This window comes from Takifugu flavidus, chromosome 16 (assembly GCF_003711565.1).
Source record: "Takifugu flavidus isolate HTHZ2018 chromosome 16, ASM371156v2, whole genome shotgun sequence".
NCBI classification, from domain to species: domain Eukaryota; kingdom Metazoa; phylum Chordata; class Actinopteri; order Tetraodontiformes; family Tetraodontidae; genus Takifugu; species Takifugu flavidus.
Window position 1 is genome coordinate 3,190,765 of NC_079535.1, and position 14,581 is coordinate 3,205,345.

Consider the following 14,581-nt stretch of genomic DNA (forward strand, 5'->3'; position numbering starts at 1 on the left):
AGAAGCAGCAGCAGCAGAAAGGAGGACACTTTTTAATGAGCTTAAATCTTTATTTCAGCCATTTCTCACAGGACAAACACAAAAATAAAAATAAATAAAATAAATAGTCATAATATTAGAGTCCAAATGTAGCTACAAAATAAATTAATGCATACATTTAAATAGCTAACATGATTTAATTAAAATAACTAAAAATTACATTTATTTTGAAAAACCCAACATGGATATGACATTATTGAACATAACACTAAGACAATACAACATAACTGAGACGGGACCTTTTTGTTAGTTGTGAGGATTTTGGTTGCCCGGCAACAGTAAGACAGAAAGCTGACAGACATGTAGCTGAAAGGAGCATCGCGTGTGTTAGCAAACACACACACACACAGGTAAACAAACGTGCAGAAGAAGACTTCTGGATAAAACCCTGACTGGTGTGGATCACATGACTTTGCTCCAGTTAGGCACTGATCTGTAGTCCCTGAGGATGGTCACTCCCTGTCTCACCCCAAACCAAGACATAGCACACGTTTTCAACTGCAGATTGCATTTAATGCAAAGCTGGAAATATGATGGTTAAATCTTTTTTTGTTACAATTCTATTGAGGAAAAGCCTCATTCAGGGGCCTCCGCTGCCACCTAGTGGCAGGAGAGTGCAATAACATTTTTGGAATCAGGCTCCGAGTTTGTTCAGTCTCCTACAAGGACACATATTTTGGCTCCAAACAAAGCAGAGGCCAGAGAGACATTAAAAGCAGGGACAGAGGACGGCGTTAGAGCCCGCCGATCCGCCGGTAGCTGTCTGCGTGAGTGGCCCGCTGCTCCGGCGTCGCCCCCTGGGAAGAAAAGGTAGGCACACTTCACCACAGCTCGACCTCTTCCACGACCCCTAATCCCTGTACAGGCCTGGTCAGTGAACACACCATTACTCTGCCTTCTACCCCAGGATATGTTTGATTTCAATAAGAAATATATAAAAACTAGTCCACATTTGTAGCATGAGATCGTGAGGTTATAATCATTGATGGTCACATGACTAGATTGGAAAATTGGACTAGTGGGGAAAATCATTTCAGTCTGATCGTGCTGCTGAATAGAATGAAATCAAAAGATAAAATCAACACTAAAACTACAACTACTTTATGTGATGAGTGGCGAGGTGACAAATGGAAAACGACCACACCCGAAAACAGCCTCACCGCTGCCGCTACCTCAGTAACGAGATGGAAACGTAAAAGTTCAGAAGCGCACACACAGACACACACACACACAGAGGCAACATTGAACCCAACAGTGTAAACAGAACAGGAGACGAAGACAAACAGGCGCCGCTATGAAGCCAAAGGAGAGCCGAAACTCAAACAGAAAGAGAATTTTAAATAAATGACCCTCGGCTCTGCTGCTTTCATCATCTGAATTCACCTGAACCGGGTCGTTTATTCGAGTGGATGAAGGATGGAACAAGGTGCAGTGATATTCCCAAGCATCAGGTGTGAGAGTGAAGAGAATAAAACGCTCTCGTACCTGGGCGTTTTCTGCGTCGTCCCCGGGGTTCTGCACCCTCGGCATCCTGAGAGGCGACGGGGGCAACAGTCCCACCAGCTGAGCCTGCAGCGTCTGGAAATAAACCCTCATTTAATCTATGGAAAACAGGAAGAAGCCCAACATGTCCTGTAAGAAGGGAAATATCCGCACATCTATTAGATGCGTGGAGAGTCGAGACATCTGCGCCTTGAGTGCTTCGTTCTCCTGCTGGAGGCTCTCCAGCCGCACGTGTCCTTGTCCTCCTGCGCCGCTCTGGAAGCACAGGCAGAACCTGAGCCCACAGCACCAACCTGGGCCACTGGAGACACTGAATTATTCTTACGCTGGAGAGTTCCTTCTGTGCCGCGAGCTCCCGCTTCAGAGCGGCGTTCTCCTGCTCCAGCGCCTTCGCCGCCGGAGACTGACTCAAGGACAGGACAGTCGCGTCCAGCTGACGCACCTGCGCATGTGAGAAACGACTCCAGGTCAGCGGGACAAGCGGGGCGGCGATGGGATGGGTAGAACGAGGCGTCACCGTTTCTCGGGACCGGAGGAGGTCTTCCCTGGCGCGGCGCACCTCCATCTGGAGCCGCTCGTTCTCCTGCCGCAGCAGCTGCTGATCCTGCTCCACCAGCCGAGACATCTCATCCCTGTGCCGCTTCTTGCCCTGACTCAGCAGGCCGCCGGAGTACAAGGCCTTCTCCAGAACGCGGTTCTGTGAGGTCAAGGGTCACACTGACTAATGCCTCCAGAGGGAATGAGAACACTCTGAATGAGAGCATCATACCTTTTCGTTGACGTTCTGCAGCTGCTTTCTCAGAACTGTGATGTCGTGTTTGAGGAAATCCCTCTCACGCTGCACATCAAGCAGCTCCGACCTCAGGCAGCCATTTTGGTGGGTCACATCCTCAAGACTTTCTTCTATTTTCACCACCTGGAGAGGGGAAGTCTCGTCAGGACAGGATCAAATCTCCATTTGGTTTTGTGTCCGTGCGCCGTTCTCACCCTGTCTTTGGCTTTGTGCAGCTGGTTCTGGAGGCCCTGGGACTCCTCACTCACTCTGTCCCTCTCCACCACCAGCTGGCTGAGCTGAATCTCCATGGCATCGGCTTTGTAGGCCTGAGAATTAGAAAACAACCACCGTGAAGTGATCCGTCGTGAACAATCCCAGCTCCGAGGTGCTCTCAGGAAAACATCAGGGTAAAGTGAAAAGCTCAAGGTCAAGCTCCGACTCTCCGGTGAGATCATCTCGCGCTCACCTTCTCTCTGAGGACAGAGAGCTGCTGGGACAGCTGGGTGTTCCTGTTCTCCATGCGTTCCGTGTCCTCCAGAGCTTTTCTCAGCTCTGTCTCCAAAGCAGACACACACGCTGCCAGCTAACACAAAACAGCCTCTGATTAACTACCACCGCACGACACCGGCGCCACCAGCGCGCCACCGCCCTCGCTTACCTCTCGTTTGTCTTCCTCCGGGGACGCCTCCCTCTGGGGACGCTCCACCAGCTCCGCCAGCTGCCGCCGAAGCGTCTCCATCTCAGCGGTGTTCCGGGCATCTTTCTCTGACAGCATCCGGTTCTTATCTTCCAGCTGCTGGCTCTGCAGATGCATCCGGGAAACCTGCAGACGGGATCGGGATGGACGGGATGAGGCGAGTCCCCGCTGATGCCTGTGCTCGGCTCCTCGGCTTAGCTTCAAACTAGCATCAAAGATACCAAAGACTCTCAGTACCTGCTTACTGAAAGCTTCTGCTTCCCCTTGAGCCACCACCTTCATTTTGTTCAGATGCTCCAACTTGTGTCTATACAGAAGAGAACAATTTGAAATATCAAAACGTTGCCACGTCACACATAAATTCCCGTGGACTCATTAACTTACAGTAACTCTTGCTGGGCTTCCTTTAGGTCCTCCTCCTTCAGTTCAGTGATCTTTTGTTGGAGGAGGTGGTTTTCTTCAGCGAGCCGGCCGGCTTCAGATCTATAAACAAGCAAAACTCCAGTCAAAAACATGAAAACGTTCCATCCGTACGCGGATATTCAGCTCAAGGTGACATAATAGCATCAATGATGCTGGAATATTCACAAGAATGTTTCTAATCCGTTGATTTGGTGATGACAGGTTCGGGTTTTAGAAAAGCACCACCACTGGAGATCTAAAACGGGTCCAAGTAGGAAACACTCCACGAAGGGTTCATCTAGAAAAGGTCTGCTGGGGACATTCAGGACGGGACCACGAGGAGCTGCAGGAGACGCGGATTCCTAGTTTCTCCTCTCGTTACCTTTGAGCCTGCGTGCTCTCGTGTAACGTCTGAGACTCGTCCTGCAGCGCCCAGATCGCTTCGCGAAGGCCGATGTTCTCCTTCTCCAACTCTGCACAGCAGCCCTGCAGCTCAGTCGCCCCCTGACCTTCAACGTCCGTGGGCCCGGGCCGATCCACCATGGTTTCCACTGCTGGGATAGCAGAGAGAATCTCCCTCTGCAGCTCCAGTTCACCCAGTAACTCAGAGAACTTCCTGTTGTCTTCCCTCAACGTGCCAATTTCATCCAGCAGCGACACTTTGGAATGGTTTGGGAACCCCTCCCATCTACTCACCCCTCTTTCAAACCTCTGGACACTCTTTTCAAGCTCGCCGTTTCGGTACTTCAGCCTGGCGTTTTCACACAGACAGTCCTCATATCTGGCCTGAAGAGCTGCGGCCTCCGAGGCCTTCAGCTCCAGCTCTTTGACGCGTTCCATCAGAAGCAGGATTTTAACTTTGAGGCTGTAGTTCTCCTCCAACACTTGGTTTCCTGTTTTGATCTTCTCACTGTTATGATACAGAAGCTTTTCTAATATTTGGGTCTTCTGCTGAAGCAGAGAAATCTTCTTGAGCAGGAGGATGTTCTCCTCTGTGGCCACATCACACATGACCTGAAGTCTGAGCAGAGGACAATCGGCACCCTCATCAGCCGTCTCCAGGCCATGTGAGCGTTCTTCATTAATATTAGCGCTCGGTTGTTCAAAAGTCAAATGTGCCGCAGGTCCCACTTCCTGTTTGTCGTGGGAAACCTGAACATCAGGAGGAGATGGCACATCGGGGTCACTCACCTCCTCCGGCATGAAGGGTTCGTCTTCAATCGCTTGATTTCTCTCTTCATCTTGGGAAACGTTAACACCGAGCAAAACTGGAACGTCTTGAGGTTGGTTTTTCGCCTCACATGACTCAAGATCCAAGGTTTTCTCCGTTTTCCCTGTGCCGGCATCCGAAGCCTCCGACGCCCGGAGCGCCACGACCGTCTCACACAGCGGCCGTGGGAAAAAGGCTTCACTGTTGGAGTCTACACTGAAGTTGTTTTCATCTGGGCCAGAGGAATCCAGGTCCAGGCCTTTAAAGGATGTTGATTGTGCAGAGCAACAATCTGGAGAAGATTCTCCATCAACTTCCTGTTTACTTCCAGCCAACACGTCAGTCTCATAAATCCAACCATTCCTTTTTACTTCTAAATTTCCATGGTGCTTACTGGCTAAATCATCATCTTCTCCAGCACATGAAGCTGGTGCCATAATCTGAACATTTTGCTCCAGAGGGTACGAGGAATTTGGGATGGGTGGAGAAACATTCTGGGGGCCCTCAAAGCACATGCCAACAGCAGCTTCTTCTTCTTCTAGAGCCTTTTCAGCCAAACCCTGATGGACAAGAAGTCCTTTTCCGGTGTTTTCTGGATCCTTTCTTAAACCCTTCTCCAGTGTGGATAGGTGTTCTTGCAGTTCTTTCGTCTCATGGTAAAAGTCCACCGCCGCCTGCTGAAGGAGCACCTCCAGCTCTTCAATCTTCATCTTTAGACCATCGCACTCGCTAACCAGCTCAATCCTCTCCTGAGTCTGCTTCTCAGATACGGAAAGCATCTCAGTATTTCTAGCTTCAAGTTCTGTGTGGCTCCTCAGGAGTTCCTCCTTCTCCTCGAGGGTTTGTTGTAGCAGGCGCTCGGCCTCCTCCGCCTTCCTCTCAGACTGAGCGAGAAACTCGTCCCTGGTTTCCAGGTTCTCTTGAAGCCTGTTGTGAAGCTCGTTCAGCTGCCTGCTCAGTTCCAACTCTGCAGTCTGAGCCACGCTGCTCAGCTCCTCCAGCTCAGTTTGCAGTTGCTGGTTCTTCATGGCAAGTTCTTCCATTTTCTTCTCATGCTGGCTTTCCTGCTGATGCATCTCCTCCCGCCACTGCTGATCCAGCTGCTCTCGCTCTCGCTCCATCGTTCTTCCTTGTTCTTCTGCTTTCTGAAGTGCCTCCTGTATCTCTGCATCTAAGAGGAGCTTCTGCTCTGTGTGGCTTTGAGAAAGGGTCTCAAGCTCAGTCTGGTAGTGCTGCTCAAGTCTCAAAACATCGGCCTGAAACCGCTTCTCGACAGAATCCTGATCACCTGAGAAACGAGCCTCCACTTCTCGGATTCTTTGCGAGAAGCTCAACTCGAGTTCCTTCCTGCACATGGTTATGTTAAAACAACAGTTTTCAACAGGATGTTATTTAAAACTAGAGCCTAAAATCCAGGAGCCCCTTTAGCTTAGCACAAACACTGAAATGGAAAAGTTTATCCTAAGGTGTCGCTAAACTGACACCTCACAAAAGAAAGTGTTTTTGAATTCTCACCTTTCTTTGGCGATGTCGTCTCGCAGTTTCTCCAGCATGCTGCTCAGCGCGTCCCTCTCCTCGCCGTGTTTGCTGGTCAGCTCCCTAATGGCTTCTCGGTGACGAGTCATCACCTGTGCCATCAAGAATTCCTGCCTCTTCTCCTGTTCCTCTGCTTCCGCCTGAAACTTCTCCCGCTCCTCACTCAGCTTCTCCTGGAGCATCCCTTCATAATCCTCCTCCAGCTGCAGCCTCTCCATCTCCCACTGCTCCTTCTGCCTTTTCTCCCTCTGCTCAAACTGCTCCTGCAGCTGCAGCCTTTCCTGCAGTAGCCTCTGGAGGAAAGTCTCCTCTTGGTGCTCCTGAAGCTCAGCCACATTGTGCTCCCACTGCTCCCTAAGTTTGTTCTCCTTATCTTCATGTTCTTTGATGAGCTTCAGCATCTCCTCCTCCAGCAGCACCTGTAGAGACTCGCTGTGCTCCTCGTCGAGCCGAGCCCTCTCTTTCTGCCACTGCTCCGTCAGCCTTTCCACGATCTCATCACGCTCGTGCTCAAACCTCAACTTTGCCTCCTCTGATCTCGCCTTTAGTTGGTCCTCATGGCTCTCCTGCATCACCTCCCTCTCCCTTCTGAAGTCATCCAACAGCTTCTCCATCTCAGCCTTCTCTTCCTGCATTTTTGCCCTTTCCTCATCCAGTCTGGCTTCAGAGAGCTCCACATGTTCCTGCTCCAGTTTTTTAATCTCATCTGCGTGCCGTTTTCTCAGATCTTCTATCTGATTGGCGTGATTCTCACCCCTCTCTACCAGCTGGGTGCTCAGGGTGGTTAGCTGCTCCTTCAGGTCTTCAGCATAGGAGTGGGCCTCGGTCAGCTGCTGTCTCAGACTCCTCACTTCCTCCTCCCGCTTGTTTTCCAGTACTTCTCTGTCCTCGGCCTGCGCCCTCTGCAGAGAAGCGTTCTCCAACTCTGCCTGCTCTAGCTGGCTCTGGAGCTTCTCTATGTGGCTCTGGGTGGAGGCCAGCTCCACCTTCATCGCCTGGAGCTCCTGCTGGTACTGGAGGGATAAAGCAGCCTTCTGGTCTTCATGGATCAGACCGTGCTTTTCCACCATCATGTCAAAATCATTGATCTGTGCCAATGAAGAGAATATTTCAATTTTGATGGAGGATATCAAAAAGATTAATAGTAGTCACAGGCTGTATTAAACAGTCAAACAAGTTTTGACCCGCTGAAAAGACAGAAATGGTAGACTGTCTCCTGGACCCACCTTGCTTTGCAGCTGGTTCCGCAAATCCTCCATTTCCCGAAGGTGTTGTTCCTTCAGCTGCTCCAACATCATCTCTGCTTCGAGGCTCAGGCTGAACGGCTGAACTTCCTCCGATCCAATACCTGCAGAAGAGTTCCGGTAGTAGAGAACCTCATCAAGTGCCATTAAGTTGCAATAAGAGATGCTGGGCCTGTGGTGACTTCTCCGGGGAGAGGTCTCACCTGGATCGGACTCCATGCCCGGGCTCTTACTCTCGAGCTCTTCAGAGAGAGGCTGTCCGATGGGTTGCTGGACCCGCCCCAGACTGTGGAAGTCCCGCAGTTCTGCCTGCAGCTCATCAATTCGATCCTGCATCTCCTGCACAACAAGAAAAGCTAAATACTGAAAATCTCAGCCTCTGCTCAGACTAACTTACCCTGTACTGAGCTTCGTAGCCGGCACCCAGTTGTTTCATTCGCTCCTCTTGGAGAAAGAAATCTGCACTGCTGGGGTCCAAGTCTCCAAACTTGAGAAAAAGAAGATCATGAGAGTTAAAAGTCATTCTCAGAGACGGCGGGGAGAAAGCAGCGCTCCGTATACCCGTTCTTTCATGATGTTGTCCAAACTCCTCTGCAGTTTTGCTACTTGACTTTCAGCTTCCATCAGTTTTTCAGTGCTGTCCAGCAGCTCTATTTCAAGACGTCTGTTATCCTGAAAACAACCACCATTCATAAATCTGTTTATGAAGAGGATACGTTCGTGTCACCGATGGTTTTGGTACCTTCACCGAGATGGAGAGGTGGTCTCTGAGGAAAGACTCATCCTCCCTGATTTTCTGGATCTCGGCTTCCAGCTCCTCGCGCTGCAGGCCCGCCTGCTGCTTGAGCTGGTCCATCTCCTTCATCAGCTCCGATCTCACTGCTGACAGCTTCTCCTTGTGGTCCTGCTCAAGCTTCCTGTGGACACCCACAGAGAGGCTGAGTAATGCTTACACACAGAAGAAATGACACAACCTCTTCCGACACTTTTGGGGGCGGTGGATGACCTGAGATTGAGGTTGTTCTTGTGCTCAATTGCAGAGTGGTGCTCATCCACCTCGGTAGCGAGCTGATTTTTTAGTTTCTCGGCTTTTTCCAGGTCAGAAAGGATTTTCTCTTTCTCTTTCATCTCTCTGTCCACTTGTTCTCTGACAAAATTAAAAAGAAAGTCGCATTTTACATTAAAATGGACAAGGATCCTAATCTGTAAGGCGTTCTCACGAATAACATACAAAACCTGCAGAAATTTAACATTTCTAAGCTCTGTATACTAATAATACTGAAAAACTCCATTGATGGTTTATAATTACAGGAGATATCTGATTTCAGCTTTGAAGCTTGCAACTGCCGCTTGGTGGATCCCATTCTTGGTAATCAGAAGTTCATTCTCCAGGGCCGTAGTGAGGTCGCTCAGACTCAGTTTTCCATCCAGATCAAAATTTAAAGCCTGGAAATGAGAAAAATCATGAAGATTTTGCTGCGTAAACTTCAGCTGCTCCAGAACAACAAGGTCTGATACCTGCAGGATCTCAGCGCTGTTCTCGATCCCCTCGTCTAGCCAGGCATCCAGGATATACTCCACTGGAGTGAAACCAGTCCCGTCATCCAGGGTGGAGAACAGGCGCATGCCTATGGTGCTGGTGAGAGCAGATGGGGGGGCTATCCTGCGGCCTCCTTCATCGAATGGCTGCATAGAAGTATATATTTTTTTAAATCATGATTTAAAATGAGCAGAACCAAACCAGTAAATGACTGTACCTGGGTGGAATGGTGTCGCTTAAGCTGCCTGTACGGGGTGGAGGCAGGTGGAATCTGCGTCTTGTTGCTATTTAAAACTCTGGAAACAAACTCCTCCACACTCATGACTCCGTTCCCTGATAGACTCTGGAGCAAATCCGAGTTTAACTGGAAAAACAGAGATATTCTTTTTTAAAATCCATGAATCAGTTTCAACAAATAACTCCAGTTTTGGTCTCACCTTCAGGCCCAGGTGTTCAGAGAGGACCAGCAGCTCGTCGTGATCCGCAAATCCATCCCAGGAAATCATCAGCTGGCTGCAAGCCTCCCGCAGCCTCTCCTCCAGAGAGGTGGATGGCGCAGCGTTGGATCCTCGAGGCGTGCTCGGCTCATCGGGGTTCCACAGACGCAGCTGACCTACAAACACAAAACACTGGTCATTAGAGCTTCAAACTCCAGAGGGGTTTTTAACCTAAAATACAGAAAACGGGACATACCTTCTGCTTCATATTCCTCCGTGCTGCTTTCATTACTATTCCAGCGCTGTTGGAGACAAACACAAGTCAAAGCTCGACACACTTATCCTAATATTTTGGCTTCTTTTTGAAAGACAAAAGATCTCTAGCGTTGTATAAACTAACTGTATAAAATCCTACTTTTCTGATGCCTTTTTTAACTCAATTAGTTTCACACATTTTGAAGATTCAAAGTAAAAAGTGAGAATATATGTGGATATTTTTGGACGAAAAGAAATTTCCTTTTGTGAATCCTGAATCTAGAAAAAAAAACAAAACGGGGGGGCAGGGTAGGGGGGCTCATGCTCATCTGACGTCCGAGTGCTCCAGTTCCAGCGTGACCCGTCTATTGTGTAGGATGCAAATAGTGAGAGAATGCAGGACAGATGGAGTCTGCAAGTGCCATTGAATGGGGTGTATAGGCATCTACAAGGGTGGGAGGGGTCATGGGGCTCATTGTTCCGCTGTCACCCTCCTACAGCCCCTCGTCCTGCTCCCCCCAACAGCACCAGGCCTGCCCTCTTTGCAGCAGAGCCCTCTGACCCATCCCCATCTGCTGATCACTGCCGTATTGTGGCAACACAGATCAGTCAATGCTGAGACACGCTTCTGTTCAGCGTCTTGAAGGCGGGTGTTCGGTAGACATCTGGGAGGGAGTCAGGAGCGTGCACAATGCACCCGATATTTATCCCGTCCCTGTGCACAAGCTGCAGCGACCATCATTCAACCATTTGTGTGATTTAGTCTGTGACAAATTAATATGAGAAACGAAGTGCTGCCTTGAGGTCACAGCAGCTCAAAATAAACATAAAAAATAAATCTTTGTTTCAGGTCAGCCACCAAACCAATAATTGATCAAAAGCTTTTTAAGAATTTGATGGAGATTTGGCATGATGGCACCTTCATAAATGCACAAAATGTGACTTTAAGGAGCTCCACGTCAAACAACTTTCACGCGTCAGCATTAAGGGTAATCCAGGATCAGTCCTGGGAACCACGCAGAGAGACGGTGGTGAAGCCTCCGATGTTGTCGCGTCAAACAGGAGCCCCTCATTAAAGCCACCATGGTAACGTGGACAGGGCACCAGCCTCACCGCCAGTGACAGACCGGCGGAAATATCGACAACCATAAACTCTCCAACCAACATCTGTCGCTCTTTAATCTTCCGCACCAGTTCAGTCAATTCCTACGTAACTGCGATGTTGCCGTGACTACCAGATCCCCTCCATCACAAACACTCAGGACAAAATTCAAACCAACACAGCCGCATCTTGAAAACGCTTAAAACCATCACAATCAACAGTCAACACGTGTTTCCCAGCTATGCAAGAAACCCCAAACTTGTGAACAAGGCCCTCCAGAACCGCTTTTTCAGGATCCACGGCAAATGCCGCTAAGCTGATTAGCTAAGAATAACAGCTCACTGCCAGCCAAAGGTTGGCCACAAACATTTGAGAGTTGGAAGGTGATAAGAACGGCGTCCGCCTGTCTGGATCTTGATTCGGCACCTTTACCTCACGCTTTCTGGGAACGGCTGAATCATAGTTGTCCTCAGCGACCTCCTCTTCTTCCAGATTAGTGTTTCTAACTTCAGAATGGTCGGAAATAGGCTCAATGAACTCTGGTGTGGAACGGCGGCCGTAGCGTTTGCTGCCCTTCACAAACTTTGGTTGGATCTCAGGAGAATCTGGGCAAAGAAAATGATAAATCAGTCCAATCCACGAATCTGCAATGGAATAAAAATAACATTCTAATGTCTAAATGTTTAAATGATGAACTAAAGACTTAACTGTCAGTTACTTGAGATAAATATGACACATGATTAAAAACAACCTACAAATACATTATAACTGACTAGCACACCTAGTAGATGTTCAACACATAACAGGATGTGAAGCATTTGAAATAGTTTCATCATCCGTGGCAGTACAAACACTAACAGTCAGCTAAGTGGCTTTGGGCAAACACTTCAGGCTGGGTGTCTGTGTGGAGAGAAGCAGCTGACTCAGCAGGTTAGCTGATCCACTCTCACACGTAACCTCTGATCAGCTGACATCTCTGTCAAGTTCAATACTAAACAGGGACAGAATTACATCTAAAGCCTTTACCTGGTTTCGACAACGTCTCCTCTTCACTTGGTTGCGGCTCGACATTTGAGGACAACACAAGAATCAACGCATCCTTGAACTGCTCAAAATCCACCTGAAACAAACAAAAAAGGCGTTTGTATGTCAAATGTTTAGCATCTGAAGTAACTCCCACTAAATTCTTCAGTGTGGATGTAATTCCCCGGGTGTTGGGTGGAGGAAGGGTTGTCGAGCGCAGAGGTCACACTTCAAGAATCAACAGCTGCTGACCTTGAATATGCTGATCGTTATTGTGCGAGCAGGCTGGCGGCTGCCGCTTCTTGCAAATTTGGTGGGGGAGCGATTCTGTTCTGACTTCATTGTTGGATGCCATGGGTACGCAATTGGCCCTCTGCTAACACTTCCCCCACTCCTACACTTAACAATGCCCCCCCCGTATGTCCACGTGCTTATGCACAAATTCAACTCGATGCAGAAGTGCACATGAATATGCATTCCATCCATTCAAGATAGATCTAAAGATAGATTTCCTGATTAGCCAGATCGGTTGTCTTGGCGACAGACACCTGGGCTGTTGGGGGCGACTCAACAGGACTGCTCACAAAGCATGAAAACGTCTGGACAAACAAAGAGCCCAAGAGCTGAAGTGGCTTCACGCAGATGTCTGCATGGACACCTGACAACATCTGACCTATGACGATATCTGATACAACAGCCTCCATCCTCACGTCACGGATGCAACCTTTCCATAGAAACTTAGAAGGGTACCCTGGCGTCGAGCTGATCCTGGTTCTGCAGCAGTGCTTGGAGAACCGGTGTGGCATCATCCAGATGGAGGGACTGGCAGAGCTCACAGAGCTCCTCTGGTGACAGAGAACCAGCGCCGCTGGCATCAAAGCTGTCAAAGACTTCTTTTAGGCGCTCCTCGTAGTTGCCCTGCTCCTGGCAGTCATCCATCCCACAGGACAGCACCCTGCCCTGGAGGAAAAGCAAGGAAGATTCCACATTAATGTAGCAGAAGAGACGGTTTTTAGGAAATATGATATCAAGTCCCTTACAACAAAGGCCTCAGCATGTCTTCCCAACACGTTCATCTGAGCGGTGCTGGGAAACTGAGAGACCAACAGAGCTTCTCCTGAGTCATTTGTGGACAAGGCTTTGACTAATCCAATCAGTGTGATTAGACAACCAGTTAAATTGACAGAAGTGGTTAAAGTCAGACTCTGACGTCCACTGTTAACGCATCGGCCTTTGGAACGGAGACAGAGCGAAAACCTTCAAGTGTGGCACAAATCTGTCTTTTTGGAGAAGGTAACGAAGCAGCTCATTCAATTGACCAAACTAAATGCTGCCCAAATTAGCAACCAAAGACACAGAGGGGGAAGTGGAACCAAGTGGAAGCAGCAGCCAGAGACTGATTCATTGATTGAGGGTTGTTTACTGGCTGTCGGCACCATTAACAACCACAAAGACTAATGTGGTGTGATTTAACTGCTGTAAATTAATTATTTGAATGCAGAGCAACAAAACTGGAGAGGAAGTCCAGAGGTACCCGTGGGTCAAAACCAGAATAGAGAGATGAGCTGCCTGCAGCTTAAGGAAGGTGAATATCTGTTGCCATAACCGGAGAGCTCAGCACCCGTCCGTTGCTATTTTTACTTAAAGTCTTTGATTGCGCAACACATGTTTTATGGACCGAATTTTCACATTTTTGCCATTTGTCAGAGTAAAAGGTCTGTAAATCCTTGACAAAGACGCCGAGAACAAAGTTTGACATTAAGTTGATTGTACCGAGTGAAAACATCCGTACAAAAGGCGAACCTGTCCTGTTTTATGTCAGTTCTTGGTGCTCTTGCCCAGGTGCCCCCCCCACAAAAGCACCAAGACTAATGGGAACCCATTCATTCAGACAATAAGGGGAAATCAGTATTCTGCATCTGCAAATTTGAGCCTTTTGTCAATTTAAAATCAATAAAAAGCGAGGTAAATAATAAGAAGTGAGAATCAATGCAGTGAAATTTTAAATTTTTTATACACTTTTCCACTGTGCAGGTCTCAATTTCTATAAAAAGGTGTCACTCTGTGTCTTTGCCGCTTTTCAGATTAGCTATCCCTTTCACCCTCACACACCACTGCAGTCACGGTGGGTCACGGTGGCCGAGGTTTGACAGCTGCTGCAGCCAAAGAATCGCTCTAGTCCGGGTCAAGTAAAGGAGGTTAATCTACATCCACTCCTGCTGCTGTGGCAAGTCATTATCACAACCTGTGGTCAATCCATGTCCATTATCCTGCTTCTTAAATCTGTGTTTGTTGGACACAACTCCTAATCCTTTTGCCTGTAAAATTAGAAAACCTCAAAATGAATCCGATCTCCTGCAAATCCAATTTCTAATTGCTTTAACTTTCTATGCAGCTTTTTGCCAAATTTAATGCGATGGTTTTGTGTTTTCCTCTGACAATAGCCAAATGCACTGCACAATACTCCATTATTCAATCATACTTACTAAAATAATTTAATCTGGCATACCTTGCAAAGCAGATAATTAGAGGTAGCAGTATTAATTATTGACTACTTGTTTTAGAAATCCTGAAGTAATATTTAAACCTTAAGAGTCGATGACTTGAGTCCACGCTTAAAATAAAGAATAACAAACCTGAGTTTTCTGTTTGAGACAAGCAACAACCTTTAAAGACAAGTTGGGTGGAAAAACGTTCAGAAAGAAAATAGGAAACAATTCAAATTGTATGTGTAATTGAAAACACACACAATAGTCGTCCTTGAAATGCCTGAATCACGAAAATTGGGAATATTACAACAACTTATGGGTCATTAAAG

At 48.0% G+C, this 14,581-nt stretch overlaps 1 protein-coding gene across 10 annotated transcripts in view; it reads right to left on the reverse strand.

Annotated features, from left to right (window-relative positions):
* nin (ninein (GSK3B interacting protein)) overlaps window positions 1-14,581 on the reverse strand; it is a 48,745-nt gene that overhangs the window by 31,890 nt on the left and 2,274 nt on the right. For 3 of the 10 annotated variants that reach the window (XR_008954238.1, XM_057058508.1, XM_057058506.1), the window contains exons 1-26: window positions 12,804-14,060; window positions 12,514-12,723; window positions 11,767-11,860; window positions 11,173-11,345; window positions 9,640-9,685; window positions 9,384-9,559; window positions 9,164-9,310; window positions 8,925-9,092; window positions 8,716-8,852; window positions 8,413-8,553; window positions 8,149-8,323; window positions 7,968-8,078; window positions 7,804-7,893; window positions 7,610-7,745; window positions 7,389-7,510; window positions 6,142-7,250; window positions 3,399-3,497; window positions 3,252-3,321; window positions 2,976-3,140; window positions 2,784-2,900; window positions 2,530-2,643; window positions 2,312-2,458; window positions 2,060-2,239; window positions 1,868-1,984; window positions 1,696-1,797; window positions 1,525-1,617 (exon numbers count right to left, since the gene is read on the reverse strand). Coding sequence is in view for 9 of the 10 variants with exons in the window: in XM_057058508.1 (XP_056914488.1) it covers window positions 1,525-1,617; window positions 1,696-1,797; window positions 1,868-1,984; window positions 2,060-2,239; window positions 2,312-2,458; window positions 2,530-2,643; window positions 2,784-2,900; window positions 2,976-3,140; window positions 3,252-3,321; window positions 3,399-3,497; window positions 6,142-7,250; window positions 7,389-7,510; window positions 7,610-7,745; window positions 7,804-7,893; window positions 7,968-8,078; window positions 8,149-8,323; window positions 8,413-8,553; window positions 8,716-8,852; window positions 8,925-9,092; window positions 9,164-9,310; window positions 9,384-9,559; window positions 9,640-9,685; window positions 11,173-11,345; window positions 11,767-11,860; window positions 12,514-12,723; window positions 12,804-12,839 (4,275 nt within the window). In the remaining variant the exon portion in view is untranslated. The other 7 variants (XM_057058502.1, XM_057058503.1, XM_057058509.1 and 4 more) reach the window with 6 other exon arrangements.